General features: G+C 39.5%; 2 protein-coding genes across 2 annotated transcripts in view; both read right to left on the reverse strand.

Annotated features, from left to right (window-relative positions):
• The window catches only part of LOC144638424 (scavenger receptor cysteine-rich domain superfamily protein-like), an 87,217-nt gene that overhangs the window by 51,595 nt on the left and 17,819 nt on the right, over positions 1-17,803 (reverse strand). The window lies entirely within an intron of this gene.
• LOC144643869 (neurotrypsin-like) lies at positions 3,630-11,206 on the reverse strand. The gene is made up of 4 exons (XM_078503255.1): positions 11,107-11,206; positions 9,307-9,445; positions 8,164-8,532; positions 3,630-4,158 (listed from the first exon to the last, which is right to left on the reverse strand). The coding sequence occupies exons 2-4, from the start codon at positions 9,362-9,364 to the stop codon at positions 3,809-3,811; spliced, it is 777 nt and encodes a 258-aa protein (XP_078359381.1). The 5' UTR covers positions 9,365-9,445; positions 11,107-11,206; the 3' UTR covers positions 3,630-3,808.

The raw sequence follows: 17,803 nt of genomic DNA on the forward strand, positions 1-17,803 counted from the left end.
AGACTGGGTACGATTTCCGCACAGTATGTATGGAGGTGTGCAGAAATCTTGCCTATGTAAAGTACATACAGATCGATCTACACGAAGAGAAAAATCTGGATCAACCCATTAAACACCTTAGCTATAGATGTTTCATAAAATGATAATGAAAATCTGTTTGGCATACTTGTCTGGTCCAGGCAATACGGGAAAGTTTCAGTTAGCCGAGAAAATTGTAAGGAAAGGCTAGAATCCAAATGTACAAGCCTTAAATAGCGATACTATCAAAATAAGAAGCTCGGATAAGGAAATAAATATTTGAAACCTACAAGCTCAATCGAGCGGGCGATCGATAAACAAGCCAGTATTTACGATACCTCTGATCAGTCCAAACGAAAATTTTCCCGTCGATCTTGAAATATATTTTTCTCTCTGACATCGTAAAAGATTCCCTGATTTTTTTGGGCTATCCGATGTAAGCTAAATAGAAATTTCCCTCGCATGCAGAGCTTTGGCGAACGAACGACACAAGTATGGCGGACACAGTAGACGGGTAAGAACACACGAAAGTGATTCCCAAGTTACTGCTCGCCGATTGGGCAGAATAATACAAAGGTTTTTTTCTGCCCAATCGGGAGCCAGCATTCGGAGTGCCGTTTGGAAATGGTCTGGAGAGACACGTTGCCCAGGGGCACTTCGTGCCGTGCTTGAAAACTTTCGTCGCTACGATTTCTGCCCGGTTTTCCTTCGTTTCGCCCCACTAACTGCCCCTGGGTCTCCGAGGATGTGTTAAGTGTTGCTTTGTGTGGAATTAAATAAATTGGTTATCAGTCAAGATTTGATTCGTTGAATACATTGTTGTATTTCTGTTTGGCCGATGGGTGTACTTGCACGTTGTTTACAAAATAATGTCCAGAAGAGTTTCTTAGAGGATACAGTTGAACCCCGGTAACTCGAACTCTGAAGGGAAACGAAAAACAGTTCGAGTTAGCGGGGTTTTCGAGTTAACCGAGTAAAAATGACTGCAAATGGGTCCAAGGGAAATGGAAGTTAGTTCGAGTTAGCGGGGTTGTTCGAGTTATCCGAGTTCGAGTTACCGGGTTTTACTCGGGTTTTACTGTAGTTGTTCCAGTGCACGCTTTCATCATTTATGTAGAGAATATAATCAAGAATCGTTGTGTCAGACATTTGCTGAAAGAAAGCTGTTCCAACATTTTTTAGAATGTTTCTCCAAGAGGCAGGGATTACAGCATATATTCCAAGAAGTAATAAGTAGTCATTTGAAGTAAGTCCTTTGTTTCCGAAAAACAGCCGCGGTTGAAGTTTACCCTGTTCTGATAGAATTATCACTAATACAAGCAATTCCTTTAGAATTCAATTTTTTCACTGTAGACGGTTTTGTAACTTATTCGCAAATAACGATTATTCCATATGATTTCATCAGTTTGTGTGTCATTCTTTGCATTGCTAACTTACACCAGATGGCGAGACAATCACGATAGAATTTAGGTATAACGTAGGTCCATGGGTAGGTCGGTTACACTAAAGTTACAATGCAAAATAAATTCCCGCCCTGGTTCTTTAAACTGTAGGAGAGGAAGTGCTTCCAAACAAAGTGGCTGACAACAGTGAGACAAGATTCGAGCTTTATTACGCAATTTTAATGCAAAGTCTTAAAAACAACGCAAAGTACAAAAGCACAAGAAAATTACAATTTATCGAAAAGTGTAAAAGACGAGGAATAAGCACAAGAGAGACCTTAAAAATAAGGGAAGCTTAATTTTTGAATCTTTTAATCGCTCAATGACAAAAGGCGCCAAAGGTGGTTTTAAGAGGCAAATCTAACCTGTAAAACGCCCAGTGAAATCAGGCAACATGGAGTTGTAGCTGATCGCTCTCTTGTGCTCAGAAAATCCGTTTGATTTTAGTTCAGTATTTCGGTATTCTGGTTTGTCAAGGATGATGGTTTGTGAAGGATGATTTCTGTTCGGACGTACAGAAATACGGCACGGAGTTTCTTAAACGCACGAAAAAAATACATCTAAGCAAAGAACGACAGCAGAATCTTAGGAGTTTTCCTCTTGTTTTGTTCTTCAAATTCTTTGAATTCAACGACAGAAAGACTGTTATGAAGCAAAACTTTCCTTGCAGCACTTGCAGAGAGTGCATGAATATTTTGGCATGAATTCACATTATTATATGGCTACAATAGTACGCGCGCTCTGATTGGCTGCTGAGCGGGCATTATTTTCTTGTAATGACCGGGCATTATGAAAAATTTTCTCGGCTCGGCGGTTTTTACATGGTTTTTTGAGTTGTGAGTAAAAGCTACTAGCGCAATTGCGAGAACGACAATAAATACCGACAAAATGTAACTATCTTTTCAACAACTGAAAGAAAAATATTAGCATACCGATACTTCTTTAGTATGAGCGACGAAGAGAGCCACAGAGAGCGAGAGCGAGTTTCACCTCGGTGTTTTTTAGATATTTCAGTTTAGAATAGCGCTAAAAGGCCATATAATAAATAACTTATTAACCTCGTCCGTTCGGTCATTACAAGGCAATCTCAGACCTCGGCCTTGATGTATTGACCTCGCTATCGCTCGGTCAATACATCAAGGCCTCGGTCTGAGATTCGCCTGTAATGACCTCACTCTCGGTTAATAAGTAGTATTTAATCGTCACTTGTATATTTAACAATTATTATTCCACTATTCCGCCATTTTACCATATTAGGGCAAAAGAACGCGCAAAATATGCCACGTTATTACACAGTAGAACAGGACAAAAATACGGGCGGACAAATTTACGGAATACTGGCCCAAACAAAGTGGAAAAATTAGTGGAATAATAAATCCCTTATTCGATTGTTTAACATATAATACGAGCGCAAATTTTGCTCATTGCTTGTATTTTTCCTCGCCCCGCACGCAACTCGCAAAATATCGGCGCGTATTATATGTTGAACCACCCGTGTATTTATTCCACTCGCGCTTGTTGGATATAAGATGGTAGATCGTATAACGATCTCATATCCAACAAGCACGAGTGGAATAATTGTTTTATTAAAAAACGCCCAAAGAATTGCAATATTTTAGCTCCTCAGTTCTTTTCATTGACGCGTATCGGCTACCATACGTTCTTGTGGTGAATGGTATGAGCTCATATACCATTAACCACAAGTATGGTAGCCGGAATTGAAATATACCAGTGCTAGTTTTTAATAATATGTAATATTCTTATATTGTACAATTTTATATTGTTACATTTACTCGTGCTTATTTATTCCAAACTGCACTAGAAATCATGTGATTACTGGTACTCAGGTAACTCAATATGTACTCACGACCTTGGTAAGGATTTACCTACACAGACCCCCGCTAGTATATTTCAGTCAGTCAGTCAGTCAGTCAGTCAGTCAGTCAGTCAGTCAGTCAGTCAGTCAGTCAGTCAGTCAGTCAGTCAGTGGGTAGGTAGACAGGCAGGCAGGCTATGGCTGTCAATAAGTTGCTCGAAACCTACCAAAAAATTTCTCTCCGAATTTCTCCAAAACTTGCTCGAAAGTTGCTCTAAAACATCCAAAACGTTGCTTTTTATTAACATTTCAAAACGAAAGTTCAAAAAGAAGAAAAGAAAAATACCATAAAAACGAACACAAACGACCAGGGTGAAAATTATACCACTATACCACCTGGTTAAATGTTCTCGTAAACAGACGGATAAACATCTCTGCTCCTAGCATAGTATAGTCTGCGTGAAGACATATTCCGCGTAAGGTAATAGGAGGCGTCCGCACGCAGGCTAAGCATAATGCAGTTAAGTGAATTTTAAACATTACCATTTTGCGAGGATCCATCCTTGCAAATAACACTGGCAACTTTACCCGAAGGCGACATCAATTCAGATTTGTTTCCAATCACATCGTAAGAGCAATTCATCAAGTTTGTCTCGTTCCCAGAGCATTGGAGATGAGTGAGCCACACTGGACCCCTAACCGGACCATAAACGCCTTCCAGCACTAGTTCTGCGCCAGCTAGGTAACCAAGCTGCCGGCAAACTACTGTTGCGGCATTTTTATCCCAGAAGACACTGCTAATTGCTCCCCAGATCCCTGCGTACAACACTTCTACTCGACCAGCTTTTGGATTTGAGGATCCTTGAAGACGAATGGGAATATCTAACAGAGGGAAAAGGAATTAACTATCACAGCTGAAAAATAACGATTCTAAATTACATTGTAGTTTGCTTTAAGTTCAATAACACTGCTACAGTGGAACCCCGATATAACGATCCTCGATATAACGATATTTTTCAATATAATGATGAGAATTTAGCGGACCGAACGTAAAATTCTCCCGATATAACGAAATTATCAGAACACAGTCACATTTTATTTGCAAAACATCGAAATTAATGCAATGACGTTACGGTAATCGAGTCATCTCTAACGTTTCTAAAAAACAGCTTTGTACGATGATAATTTTATACAAAAACGATACTGTGTTCTAAGCCTGTTTATCAAATTTATTCTCGTTATCCTCCTCTAATATGCATTATAAAATAACTCAGATACTACGCGCGCTCTGATTGGTCAAAAACCTGTGTACTATTGTACCGGTAAAGTCCCGCTTCTAAACCCGACATGGCCGCAGTACGCTCGATTACGTATAAGGACGTAGAATTAACGTTAGTTTAATGATTCTTTTGGTCTAGATATCTTATGGTTAAAACGTAGGTTATATGATTATCATAAACGATCATTATGAAAATTTACTGAGGGTGGATCACAAGATTGAATTTTCCCGCCCACCACAGTTGAGCAAAGGAACTAGAGAAAAAACGAAAACGCAGAGACAAACACTGACTGAGTGAGAAGTAACAGAATAAACAGGTCCGCTTTTACTGGACTGAAAAAATGGATATGGTTCCATTCAACATTATCTCGGAAATGTTATTTGAAAGGAATTAAAACTGATCAGACCTGTCGCGATGAGCTAGAATTATTTTGATGACAGAACCTCACACTGAGTTCTTGTACGTGCTTTCAGTGCTTTATCTCAAGTCTGTTATTCGGCGAAAACGAAAGAATACGGAATATATAAACTCAGAACAAATTTCTAAAGCAGTGTTTGTGGAACTAACCTTTATTCTCAACACCTTCGTCCGTCTGTGATGTTTGTAAACTTGCAAGTTTTCGTGCAGTCTTTTACCTGCTTTTACTTTCGCGGTGAATGACTCCGGCCACAATTTGCTAGATTTCCACGTCAAAGAACTTTTTAAAAAATCGTTGAAAGTTTATCGTCTTTTTCCTTTCCTTTCTTATGACTTTCATAGCTTTACAAGATCTTTTGAACGTTTTTGTCGCGTCGATTTGTGGATTTTGTTTGTGGAGCTGAACCTGTGATTTATTCTTTCGGCCGCTGTGATTGGTTTACCGCGTCATTCGATGAACTTGTTGAGAATAACACATTAGATCACGAAAAATAAAATAGATTCCTATTTCTTTGACGAACGTTTTCTATAGTTATTTCATAAAAGCAATAAACCACACTTTCTAGGGCTTTACTGGCGTAATAAAGCCACGCGGGATGTTGGGAGAACACTCGAAAAACTTGTAAATCACTCGCCTGACGGCTCGTGATTTACTAGCTTTTCTCGTGTTCTCCCAACATCCCGCGTGGCTTTATTACGCCAGTAAAGCCCAAGAAAGTGTGGTCTATTGCTTCATTAAAAAGTACTTGTTAGGTTTACCCCGATATAACGATATTTTCGGTTATTTTACGGCCATATCGTTATATCGGGAGTTTCTATATATCGATTATTCGATATAACGATATTATTTCACTGCTTCCTTTGCATATCGTTATATCGAGGTTCCACTGTATACCCAAAGTGAAAATTTCGGATCCGTCACTACAGTGAAAATTTTGTGAGACTTGAAACTGGAATTATATTTTCCACTTCTATCGCACAGCATTTTTGAAACCAACAGCACTTTACTAGGTGCCGATGCTGTCTGTCTCTCATCACTCTCACTTTATAAACAGAAGCAGTCGATCTTAAGATTGATGTTAAGTCTTTTTGCAACCACGAATTTGTTGTTTGCACTAGAAATGCATTTTATATTACATGAATCTAGCCTGTTCCAGGCACTCGGTTCGTGGAGAACGGTGCGAGTGGCAAATGAAAACGACGAGTGAAAACATAGGGAGGGGACCAGTGAAAGAAAGTGAGGGAACGCTTGCGGCATACCAGTCAAAATAGAATTGGTGAACTTAAACACTGGAACATGGTTGCCATTGATGCGATACAGTAAAAACCCGTGAGTAAGAACCTAATTTTCCAGGTTAGCCTAACAGGTTCTTACATAAAGGGCAGTTAAGACAAATTTAGGCTATTTAGGTTGCTCGAGAGTTAAGATGGAGACCGCAAATGTGGGCGAGGAGTCTTGTTTTGTGGAATAAGGTAAGTGGTTCCATAATTTGAGTGAAGCTGATCAATGTGGGCGAGGCCTCGCCAGGGCGAGATTCGCCAGTTTGTTGATGAAATGAGCTTCACAATATGAGCGAGGTTTCGCCAGTCTTGTTTGAGTGAAGTCGAGAGATGTGGGCCAGGCTTCGCCAGGGCGAGATTTCGCCAGTTTGTTGATGAATTGATTTGCTTGAAACTTTGTGCGTAAACCAAAAATCAGGGCGAGACTTCGCCAGTTTTGTTTTTTGGTATTATGATCCATTCAATATTCAAGGGAGCTACACAAATGTGGGCGAGATTTCGCCAGTCTTATTAGGTGGAATGGTTGATTCCATAAATTGAGTGAATCTGTCAAATATGGGCAAGCTTTCGCCAGGACGAGATTTCGCCAGTTTGATTTGAGAGTTTTTTTTTTTGTCGTCAGTCTTGTTTTGTGGAATGATCGATCCCAAAATTTGAGCGAGGCTGGCAGGTGTGGGCGAGACCTCACCAGCTTGTATTGTGGATTAATTTGAGAGTTTTAAATGGAGACCGTAAATGAGGGCAAGACTTCGCTAGTTTTGTTTTGTGGAATGATCCATTCAACGATTTGAGGGAGTTTTACAAATGTGGGCCAGACTTCGCCAGCTTTTGTCTTGTGGAAGGGTCGATTCGATGATTTGAGTGGAGTTGGCAAATGAGGGCGGGACTTTCTAGCTTGTTTTCTGAAATATTTTGCTCGATGGTTTGCAGAAAAACAAAAGTTCTTATATACTAGAGATCGCACCTTTTGTGAGTTTGTTCCGTTATGTTATTTTATAACGGAGCTGCGAGGGCTAATATTCATTTGTGCCCATAACAATGAGGTGATTGATTTGTGTACTCCCGGGTGGTCGTCAGCGGTTGCCTCCTGTATTTGTAGTTTTTCAAGCTACAAAACTAAATTTTGATAAAGAGACAGTCTTCGAGGAGGTTTTATATCGTCATCCTGTTTATGAGTGTATAACATCTGCATTTTTATTTCCTGGAGACTTCTATGAAGTTAATTATTAAATAATTAAAGTCACCCAAGAGTGAAATCGAAATCTCTTGATTTGATTTCATCATCATCATCATCATCATTTTTAAGATTAAAAAAAAATATATTACAACAATTATTGTGATTAGGCGAGGAGACCTCCAAGAAACCACCAAGCTTATAGGGGAGGACACCTCAGTTAGTAATATGTTAGTAATTTGGTTGTGGAAAGGATATCGTAGACCTTGGCGCCCATAACAGAAATCAATGTTGCTCGGTGTTTGTGCCTGTCTGTCGAATCCGCTAGAACACCCCGTTCCGTTCCATTCGCTCTAAGTAGTAGTCAATGTTCGTTGAGTCTGGATCGAACTCTTCTAGTTTACCTAGGCTCGGGATAATGCGGTCCTCGTCGCCAAAATATTGTGTTTTCGAGAAGTGCAACAACAACAGCACACGCAAATGACGGAACTCAAAACTGTATTCAACAACTTGTGTACAATATCGCTGGCTCACATCCCGGCAATATAATAATAACAGTATGACGTAACAACTGCACTCGGTTATCTTCAGTTTCGGCAAGTAATTGATCTGCTTGACACTAAAAAGACATTGACATTGACTGTTTTTTTTGGTACGCAATAATAAGTTGCATTTTCAATTTTTTTCTTGTCGAAATTACAAGAAATGCATGTTACAGTTACATGAAGGACTTACCGCTAACATCAGGATCAGAATCGTGTTTCTTGCAGATCACTCCCACTCCATGGCCGCGGCCATCGCCAATTTCACTCTTGATCATGTCCGAGTCGTCAACATACTGACATTGTTGTAAAGTCTTCTCACGACCAGTGCACTGTACGTTAAACATCAGGGCTGGTCCCGAACCTTCTCCAAATGATGAATAACTCAAGGCTGTAATAGCTCTCGGGAACCCAAGCTGCCTACAAACTACTGAAGCCTCCCGATGTCCCCATTTAGGCACACTCCTCCACGAATGTACGACACGTCCCCAGACTCCATAAGAAAATATTTCAACACGTCCAGCGAAAGTCGCGTTTTGGCCAGAAAGGCGGACATGTGTACCTGAAGAATCAAAGTTGGTACTTATCATTAGGTGTTGTAAAATCTAAGGTCCACGCTTCCAGGTGTATCAAAAATGTACGTTAGTCGATGTTAGGCCATTATAAATTTAAAAAATTCTCTTTCTGTTTTCTCGTATCCGTCAAGCAGCATCTAAGTTTTTAATTCTTAATTATCTCTGGCATCCCGAGAAATCATTTAGACTACAGTTTCGTATGTGTATTTCTTATGCATGTTAATATTTTTATACGTTAATTGCGCTCTAGTCAGTAATTCTTAAATATCCGAGAAATCATTTGAACTACAATTTCGTTGTTCGTTCCCTCCATGAGATGCGCCTGCAGGGAATCATGACAATCATGGTAGTTGTATTCAACGAAAAATGTCTAAGTCTTAAAAACAGCTGCCATGATTCCCTGCAGGTGCATCGTATATAAAAAAACGTCTTTATTTTACGAGGGTAGTATGTAACAGTCTTGCGACTGACAAACCTGTAGCCCTCAGATTCCCGATCGAATTGGAATTTAGAAGTGTTGATTTTTGTGGAGGGAGGAAAACCGGAGATACCCTCGGAGCAAGGACGAGGACCAACAACAAACTCAACCCACATATGACGTCGCGTCCGGGAATCGAACTCGGGTCACATTGGTGGGAGGCGAGCGCTCTCATCACTGCGCCATCCCTGCTTCCCCATATAGGGAACTGACATTAGCTCTTGCAACAACAACAAAGCTAAACAATTTTGATTAGCAAAGCTTTAGTGTATGAGATACTCACCATAATGCAAATGTAAAAGCACAAGCCTCATAAACGTTAATGCAGACAAGGATGTCATGCTATTTGCTGATGGCACTACTTTATGAGTCACTTGAGGTTTTGTATTGATGACCACGTACACTTAGCATAAAGTTAAAACCTACCAAAAGGAAAAAAAAACACTTTCCTAATTTTGGTTTACGACTAAACGGGGCATATTTCTTTGAAACATTTACTTAGCTAACCGAGGGCAGAAATATGCCTAAATCCGTCGAGGTGGAGAGGGCAAACTTGGTTCTTCCAAAATGTTCGATTCTAAATACAATATGTAATGTATTTTTGGAATGAATGAATGAACGTAAGTAACAACGGTATTTATCCTTAGTGAAACTAAAATAATAATGATGATGATGACAACGACGACTATGACGATACGTTGATGTTGAAGCCACTAATATACAAATATTAAAACTGGCTAAGATTTACAAGTTGAACTAAGTTTAACTTAATACTCGCGAATTAACAAATACAGTACAAATGTTAACTGGCTAAAATTGCAAGTTGAACTAAGTTGAAGCTACGAATTAGCAAAGCATGCAAGAGTTGAATTGTTTTTCGACAGGATACATATTGTTTAACATTCAACGCGCCCGTCGCGTATCTGTTATCATCAGTTCTATATGCACATCGATTTATTCTGTCTACATGTTTGGTTGACCAGTAACGTTCGATAACGCAACTGCGAGGATCTTCTCTTCATTTATTCCTTATCCGCAGTTCAAATATATGATTTCATTTATTCACTATTTCAAAATGAATATAACTAAGAATGCTGTCTACCCAGAATAACCTTTTGGTCTTATCGGTTTTTTTTTTTTACTTATCGTTTATGGTTTATGATTTTCACATGGTCAACATTCTTCAGGTGTAATCAATCATGCATTATATATTCTACTCTTAATATTTTGACGTTTGAATAAGAAAAATAGTGGTTAAGAACCAAATGTGGAAGATTTATTGATCACCATGCGGCAAATGGACCTCAAATTTGCAAGGGAAGCTAAAGCTAATGGTCGCAAACATCGCGGTGGTGACGTCTGAAACCCGTCGAACTGTAAAAACGGATTCAAATATCGATATTTTCATAATGTAGGGTGGCTCGGTCATGTAAGATGTAAGATCCATAAACATAGCACACACACACAGCTTACACCGCTGGGTATTAAGAGAAGTATGATTATCATGAGTCAGTTGTGTTTTCGAATTAAAGCTGTACTTGGCATGTTTGTGCTGTTCGCTGAGAAGCCAAATCATACATGCCAAGATAAATATTTAATTATAAACAAATTGCCAATTCTGCCATGCCTCAGTTATTCCATTTAAGCGAAACGGACCTGTTCCTTCTGACTATTTGGAACATAAGAATACTTTTTCAGCTTGGAAAACACTCCAACCGATTTTTGGTGTTTCTTTTAGCTTAACTCCAAAGTTTATTCATTAAATCGAATCACCGAAATCGAACAAACATTCACAACCTCCTACAGGTTCATTATGCAGAGAAAATAAATTATCTTTTTCGTTGAGTTTGTCTTGACAAGAGCAGTAAGATCAATAGATATATATCAGTGACTATAGCTCTACACTCTCTTTTTGTGCGTGCTACATCCAAAAGACAAAACATTAACGAATAATTTCCTGTTACTACTTGCGTAATTAAAACTGCGGCTACAGACTCAAAGTTACAAATCGTCGATCCGTGATCAAGCTGCTAAGACTAACATCAGGCTTTACTTTACAAAAAACTAATAACTGAAACAAAACCTGTGTACTGTCGCCAGCTGCCTGACTTCTCGGTTCAGGTGTAGGTCGAGCGTTGTTACCACAGCTCAAGGTAACTTACAAATGAACTGGAAAATAGAACGTCAACCGATGGAAGAGTCATCTACATTAAGACAAATTGCCTATTAAAGCTTGACAGAGTTGTGACATAACTTTTGTTTTTGGTTAAACCCCGTGTCAGAAGGTACGCAAGCAACACGGAAAACTTAGTCAAGGTTATAAAACAGGAAAAAAAACAAGCTGTAATAAGTTCAAAAATAAAGGTTTTAAAAAACCAAGAGTAATTTACCAGTTTGAACAAAACAAACAATATGTCGCAATTTTTAAAGGGACACTGTCACGGGGACTTTCTGTCTGGCGAATAGGTCTTGCTCGAACATGAAATGCACCTAGTACATCAAGATGAAGATACAGTCGAAGCTCTCTTAACGGACACTCTCGTAAGCGGACAGCTCTACTTACGGCCGCCTGGTTTGAAACCCCGTTTTTAACTCCCATACAAACTCTGTATTTTTACATTCTCGTAAGCGGACATTCCCGTAAGCGGCCGCGGACACTTTCAGAGATAACGAGTTAAACTTTTTCTTTGTTTTTGAGCTCCCGTAAGCGGACACCCCAAAGAAAATCCTATAAACAACCTCTGTATCTTGTTCTTACCAATCAACTTTACATCGCCGTTCGTCACAATGATTTTACAGTAATTACAGTAACATATTTCAGTGTTTGTTTTGTCGTCATCCACGTCCAGTTACATTTCGAAACACCACTCACACTTACGGCAAGCTCCTGTAAGCGGCCATTTATCCCTTACACCTCTAGTGGCCGCTTACGAGAACCATTCTCGTAAGCGGCCAGCTCCAGTTACGGACACTTTTTTCGCGTCCCGAGGGTGTCCGCTTACGAGAGCTTCGACTGTATAAAGTAAATTGTTGTTGAAGAAAGAAGGGAGCCATTATTTTTTTTTAAGCTGTTTTTCCAGGCCACAAGGACAGAACTTGAAAAAATCAGCCTTCAGTACACTTGCATAGTAAGTTTTAACAAAACTGGACCACTATTCGTTGGTTTCCATATGTCTTTAGCTACAGATTTTTGAATTTTCCAAGTAAAGCTTGTGACAGTGTCCCCTTGAGAACGATTTTTGTGGGGGCAAAGCCCGCACATTGGCGTCGACTGAGGGATTTATTTATTTATTTATTTATTTATTTATTTGTGTGTGGGTTTGCTTGTGTCACGTGGTCTTCTGCGAGAGAGCCTGGGGATGAGGTCGGCGGTGCGTGTCGAGTAGGCCATATTGGATTTTGGCGTGTCGTTTCGTGTGGTTTCTTTGATTTCAGCTGTTCCTGTAGTTGTTCGTCATTACAGCAGCTCACGAAGTCATACTAGCCAACATTTCGTTTGGCTGGAAGTCTGTGCAGGTTGCACATCAATTCCAGATTCAAAAGGAGCTTTTACGCTTACGCAAGCCAATATTGAGAGCCGCAAAAGCGATGTAATGATCGATCTCTTTCGTATCTGTCGAGCTAGCGTCGTACATGTAGGAATATTCGAAAACTAAATCGGGTTTCACATAAGCTTCATTAACGATGGATCTATCTAGAAACAAGAGCGTTGGTTAAAATCGAGTGCGTGGCTGCTTGTTCGGAACAAAAGGAAGAGCTTTTCAGATGAAACAGCACAATTTAATACATTTGTACTTGAATCAGTCTATATGGCTATATGTTCTGATATATGTAAATTATTCTGCAATGCATACCTACGGAGCGATATATTAAACAAACCATTTAAGTGCTACTGGTCAAAAAAGAAAAAAAAAGGAAAAAAGAAAAAAAAATGTCTCCTTTGGGATTCGAACTCGGGACCTCTCGCGACCTATCGTTCCCCAGTCAGATGCCTACCCGAGTGTGCTACTCTAACATACTTTATGACGTAAGGTGAAAATATCTTATATCAATGTAATTAAGACATTCCGCTGTTTATCTGTTATCATGTGCATCAAAGAAATGTTTGAATCACCTGCTGCTCATAAATTTTCAAGGAATGAAAACTAAACTTTTAAACTTGGCAAAAAATTCAGTCGTGGCTCGAAGAGCTCTTTGATCTTGTTTTTTTGAGGGTAAATTTCGCGAGAAGAAATTACTGCGGCTACTAAATTTGGCGATTTGCAAAAAATCGCAAAGATTATTTGCCGCAATAAATAGCAGCCTTAAGGTAGTTGAATTTACTAAATGAGTTCACAAAAAAGAAGAATCAAATTTGAAATTATCAAGCCCCCACACGTACGCATCGCGGACCGATTTTTCCCATTGCAATGGATAAAGTCGAGGAACAAATGACAATAGATGACGGCATGAAAATGAGGGGAACATGATCAGGGTAAAAAAGCTTAAAAAGAACAATGGTTCACCGCTTTTGCATTTCAAATACAGAAAAACGCAATTAATTTCTAATCTTTTTATTGTATTATGTTATTTCACATTAACGGCAGGCACCGCGTCATGTCTTTTCACCTTTCAAGATATGACGTTTGCACGGGCACACGTCTCATTGGCATGATCAAAGATGATATCCCGCTCCGAATTGTCTCTATAAATGAGCTTTGTACTGAGTTTGGTATTAGGGTAGCCTATTGTCTGCAATTTATATGTCACTCAGGGCGAGGGTCTAATATGTTTGACACTCCAAGAAGAAGTAGTACTGCTCTACTCTTCCTAGCTCTTTCATGGATGTGGCGTTCATGGTATTTTCTAACTACATGTAGACGGATGAACTCGGAGAGTCAAGAACAGCGAATAATGTTTAAAACGTTTTAACAGACTAGGAAAATTACAAAAATGATTGTCACTATCTTGTTTATAAATAATTTAGTACGATTAGTAAGTAGGTAAGTAAGTAGTAAGTAGGACTTAATTTAACGAGGGTGACGCCTGACAGTAATCAAACTGATAAACTTTTGGCCCTCACAAAAATATAACAATAACGGAAATATAACAATGGTATAAACTTTAAAAATAGATTGATTGAGATAAAACTATGTACAACATTAAATACAATAGGACAATTAAGAATTAAAATTACATGAATGATTGCGTATGGATTTGATTATTTAAAATTTGTTTAAAAAGAGAACGCTTAAAAAAGTTAACACTTGGGCTCCGTTTTAAGTCCGCGCTAGGTGAGTTCCATTCTTTGATTGTCCTTGCACTAAACGTCTTGCCGCCTTCAGTATTCCTCTTATATCGAGGGCAACTTAAGTTAAGGTTACAGAAACGAGTTGATCTTTTATGGGTATCAGAGTTTCTGATGAGTAAAACATTTATATATTCCGGCGTGGTGCCATTAATCCGTTTATAGATTAAGGTACATCGGTTAACATATGATTCTGCATAGAATGGGATCCACTTTAAAGTGTTAAATAGGCTGACAGAAGATGTTGTTCTTTCGGCATCAAGGATAATCCTAGCTGCCCGTTTTTGGAGACGCAGAAGTTTCAGAAGATTTTCTTTACTACAAAAAGTCCAAATCGTGCTGCCGTAAAGCAGTACAGGTTTAATAACCGTAGAGTAATATATTGCGCGTTGATCACGTTTCAGGTAGGGACTAATATGACGAAGAAGTCCAATGCGTTTCGACAGCTTTTTGTATTACTCTTCGACATGACGATTAAATGAGAGATCTTGATCTAACGTTACACCATGAAGTTTGAAATCGGTGACATGCTCAATATTACTTCCATTTAGGTTGACATCTATTGAGGAAGAGGGAACAAAGTTCCGCAGCCGTTTCCCTGTTACCAGCATGGATTTGGTTTTTTCCGAATTTATAAGCATTTTGTTTCGTGCTGACCAGTCATATAGAGATGCTTGAGATCTTGATTTAGAGCATGTACCAGATGGGGAACATTTTCCCAACTTGATCTTTTTGATAAAGTTGTGTCATCAGCATAGACGTCAAGTGTCGCGTCACATATACTTAACGGCATATCGTTGACAAAAAGAAGAAAGAGAATTGGTCCTAATATCGATCCCTGAGGTACTCCTTGTAACATCTGCTTACTTGAAGAGCAGCACCCGTTTATACGTACATACTGTTTCCTGCCGCTGAGATATGACCTTAACCACATAAGTGATAGGTCATTCACCCCATAGATCGACAGTTTCTTGAGTAAGAGCTCGTGATTGATCACATCGAAGGCTATACGAAAATCGACAAAAGTCAATCCCGTAACCAAATAATTCCACGTAACCAAATAATTCCACGTAACCCGTAACCAAATAATTTCAATTAATTACACCTTTTAGTCTGTATGATAGACTTTCTAAAAGTCGTTCACTTCTCGTTGAGCTCGACTTGTAAGCAAGTCTATCTGTATGACTAAAAAAACTTACATTTTTGTTTTTGGTTTGGATCTTTCAAGGGCAAAAATTTTAACAATTCTGTGCAACGTGCCCATACATTGCTCTGTAATTATATAAATCATTTTTGCGATTAAATAATTCTACCGCTCGAATATTACACGTTTCAGTATGAATTAAATTTAGCATAAAGTATCTCTGTATGACTCTTACTAACACTGCATTTGTGTTTCTTGGTGTGGATCGTTCAAGAGACGAGAAATTCACAACTCCGTACAAAGTGCCCATACATTGCCCTGTAATTACATAGATATAAATCATTTGCTCTGCTTGAATATTAACACCACAGATACAAATTCGGTGAAGAGTATTTCTGTATGACTAAAAGAGATGTTTTGTTTACTCATAGACGAGTAATTAAACACTTTTGTAAATGGCTTCCGAAGGTTATATAAAAATAATCCAAAATAAAATGGATTTTGGACGGTGAATGAGGATTGTACGTATATTAATTATGGGCCCACACCCCGGGACCCCGGGCGGGACCCCGGGACCCCGGCCTCGCGTTTTCCACTAATCCGTTAAAGACTGTTGTGAGTGTTTTGTTTACAAATACACGCACGCGCTGGCTGCACAATGAACGAGAAATTTTAAATGTCTTCAGCGTCAAGGCTTGCAGAAGTTGAGGAAAGATATATTCTTTAAATTTTAATGATCCAATACCAAAGAAAATCGAAGAAGATAACAACCTGAAGCGCTTCCATTTTCAAAGCTAAACTGACAAAAGCTCAACAAATACATTTTTTTGTTTGCGATTGACTTGGCTTGTTCTTGTTGCTTCATTGCGAAAGCCATCGACTTTCTTTGAAAAACCTACTCGCTCACTGAATTTATGAACGACCACACCTGATGAACTATTTTATGAACCATTTTATGCTTTATTTCTGTACGGCATCTTTGTGATTTTTATATTGGTGTGTGATTTTAATATTGGTCTTATCCCGTATAATTATGTACTACTAACTTCTTATTTATAAACATTATTGTTTGAAGTTCGTTTATAAGTCGTGGATTGTGTGCAGTGTACTCAGATTGTTTATTAAAAGGGTGAGAGACTGTCAGGTTGTGAGTGTTTTGTTTACAGATACACGCACGCGCTGGTCGCACTTTGAACGAGAAATTTTCAATACTCAATTTTCAATGCAGCAAGGGGGGATAGAAACGAGGTTTGGGACCGAGTAGCGATGCTCTCACAACTTGCAACGCGATCAATTCATGATGTAGTCAGCGGTTTTTGGACGATGATGCAAAAGGCGCGGGCAATCTTTTACCGCGAATTGGAATCTATGGCAATCACGACTACCATGCCGTGGAATCACTTATTATAAAGGGGTTCAATTCTCTTAACTAAAAATCTAAAAGCAGTATGTTTAACCGAAAATTTCGTCATCGTCGTGTAGTTATAAGAACCCAGAATTTTGTGATGCCGTGTTACTTTTTAGTGCTGAAATGCAAATGATTTGGTGTCAAGTTCGTTGGCGAAAGTTAATGTTTAGTGGAGCTTTCCAGACCCTGGGCTCGGCCTAGCCTCGCTCTCGCCCTAGCCTCGCGCTCGCTCGCGGGCTCACAGCGGGCATTAGTGCCTGGTACAAGCATCGTTTCGTTCTATCGTTCTTCGCGTCGATTCGTACTCTCTGTAGTCCGCTTTTTCGCCCTTCCTCTCCCACCCTTTGGTTTCTTCGTGTTCCTCGTTCCCCTAGGGCTGGGTTTTTCTTTTCCCCCTTTTCTTTCCACTGATATCTTCAGTGTGACTCAGTGCAAAGGGTCGTTCGCTGTGGTGTCGGTTTCCATAGCAACTGTCCAAGCACTTCCCACTTTGCGGGCCCCTAGCTCCCCAGGGGGTCCAGGACGCGGGTGCCTTGTCCCCTTTGCATCCCACGCCACTCCTCGCCGTCACGCCGTAGCGAAGCGCGAACATTAATGTACCACTATTTTTAACTGGCCCACATGGGGATTGTAAATGAGGTAGAACAAAGAACGACCAAGTCAACAAACAACCTCAAAACAATAGAGCAAGAACCATAGCTCCGACTGGCGCGGGAATATTCGATCGCCACGTTTTCATTTCCGTGATGTTTTTTTTTCATAACAAATTGAACTCTCCCACTGGTCCTATGTTGTTATTGTTTTTGGCAAGTTCACAAAGAAAGGATCTGCCCATGCGCCTTAGAGACATCTGCTGACTACCGCCCCGATGATTGCTTTGCAAGTTGTGAGAGCATCGCTCAGATTTCATACAAGAAGCTACTGAGTTGCTTAAAAAGACG

The sequence above is a fragment of the Oculina patagonica genome, chromosome 2 (assembly GCF_052425735.1).
Source record: "Oculina patagonica isolate OP01 chromosome 2, crgOcupat, whole genome shotgun sequence".
Classification (NCBI taxonomy): domain Eukaryota; kingdom Metazoa; phylum Cnidaria; class Anthozoa; order Scleractinia; family Oculinidae; genus Oculina; species Oculina patagonica.

What these genes read in the sequence shown, in the direction of transcription:
- LOC144643869 (XM_078503255.1), bottom strand. Translation starts at nt 9,364, where the DNA reads ATGACATCCTTGTCTGCATTAACGTTTATGAGGCTTGTGCTTTTACAT. An exon ending in GCTTTTACATTTGCATTATG is followed by an intron (nt 8,533 to 9,306) that starts GTGAGTATCTCA and finishes TTGATTCTTCAG; the next exon opens with GTACACATGTCCGCCTTTCT. An exon ending in TTCTGATCCTGATGTTAGCG is followed by an intron (nt 4,159 to 8,163) that starts GTAAGTCCTTCA and finishes TCCCTCTGTTAG; the next exon opens with ATATTCCCATTCGTCTTCAA.